Source organism: Pundamilia nyererei, unplaced genomic scaffold (genome assembly GCF_000239375.1).
Source record: "Pundamilia nyererei isolate P.nyererei 1_Seehausen unplaced genomic scaffold, PunNye1.0 scaffold00940, whole genome shotgun sequence".
Taxonomy (NCBI): domain Eukaryota; kingdom Metazoa; phylum Chordata; class Actinopteri; order Cichliformes; family Cichlidae; genus Pundamilia; species Pundamilia nyererei.
Genome location: NW_005188341.1, coordinates 17661 through 19244, shown reverse-complemented (window position 1 = coordinate 19244; position 1584 = coordinate 17661). Strand labels below are relative to the sequence as shown.

At 42.9% G+C, this 1584-nt stretch overlaps 1 protein-coding gene across 1 annotated transcript in view; it reads right to left on the bottom strand.

Annotated features, from left to right (window-relative positions):
* Positions 1 to 700: 700 nt before the first annotated feature.
* The window catches only part of LOC102192204 (protein AF-9-like), a gene marked incomplete at its 3' end in the record, with an annotated part of 10760 nt that continues 9876 nt past the window's right edge, over positions 701 to 1584 (bottom strand). The window contains exons 3-4 of the mRNA XM_005755097.1: positions 1087 to 1230; positions 701 to 739 (exon numbers count right to left, since the gene is read on the bottom strand). Coding sequence (XP_005755154.1) covers positions 701 to 739; positions 1087 to 1230 — 183 coding nt within the window. The remainder of the gene's footprint in view (positions 740 to 1086; positions 1231 to 1584) is intronic.

Genomic DNA, 1584 nt, shown 5'->3' with positions numbered 1-1584 from the left:
GACTAGCTCATTACCAGGCCTCTGGAGAACTTCAGGACATGTTGAGGAGGTAAATAAACTGGATTAAAATGAAGTCAGTGCACATGAAAGTCCCAGTGAGGGAATTGAAAAGCTTAGCAAAGGATGGCAAAGTTAAAGATGTGTTTATTGAATTCATTATAAACACTTTATCAATATTTTAACAACATAAACCGTTGTTCCACAAGAAACACATGCTTTATGTTTAGCAACAGCGTTTGATTTTCATACTGCACATTATAGCAAACATGTCCACTTTGGTCCTGTCCATACACAACCACAGGTTTGTGGCTTTGTAAAGCTCAACTGTGCTGCTCTGTTATTTTTGGCAAACTCCAGGAAGACAGTCGCACTATGTTAACGTAGATGTAAAAGCTCCAGACAAGAAAACAACCAAAACCACTGCTGGTGTGGAGCAGCAGGGCCGTACATACACTGCCCCGTGAACGCCGTGTTTCCATGACTGCAGGCATGTTATGTGGATCTGACAGTCGTTCAAGTGCACAACTTAGTAACGGGACACATTTGAAACAACTGGTTTTGACTGAAATCCCTCACATTAAAGTGCTACAACAAAGTTCAACATCTGCAGCAACAATAGCTGCTACATTGTGTCATTGCTGAGGTGGTAACAGTAACAGGGAGGAGGAGTCATGAGCTACAAGCCTGTTAGAAATCTTACCTTTGAGTCTTCTGAACTTCTTTTGTGAGGATTTCGTTGCTGTGAAGGACAACAGAAGAACAGGGTGACAGTCTTGGTAAACAGAAAAATGCAAACTGTATTCATTACTATTCATATCTCACATATGCAGGGTAAACTAGTTCAGCCATTGACTGTCCAGACTGACTGTAGCACTTCAGCCCACTGTGGGGCCAATCAGAGGCTCCAGACATGTCAAATAAAGTGAATCAATACTGAAGTGCAGTTTTAAAACCCTCAGATTTACTGAGGAACGTAAACTTATGTCATTGCTGTAAAGACTATACACATATACTGCATACATACTACATGCATGATATAAAGCGACAGCCCAGGATGGACCTGGTCTGTCACGCCCTCGTGCCTACCCCTCCAGCTTTCAGTAACTTCCTACGAAACTCCTCTGTTGGATTGTTGAAGGTGAGCTTCTCACAGCGGAGGTGATTGACGGGCGGGTGACCTTCCAGGTGGAGGAACAAGTCATAATCAAAGCGAACTTTCTTCGGTTCTTCCTACGGAGAAGTGGAAGGAAAACCACGAAAGGGACAAACAATAAAAACCCGTCATGCAGCACGTTACCCACATCATGCTCTGTTTTTGACTGCATCATTTAATTTGATTCAATTCAATTTTATTTACACAGCATCAAATCACAACAAAAGTCACCTGAAGGTGCTTTATATTGGACAGTAGATACAGAGGAAAAACCCAACAGTCATATGACCCCCTATGAGCAGCACTTTGGCGACAGTGGGAAGGAAAAACTCCCTTTTAACAGGAGGGGCGGGGCCATCTGCTGTGACCGGACTACATTATTCAGATCCCAAACACCCTCTGAAGCCTGAACCATGAAATAACAGACAGAA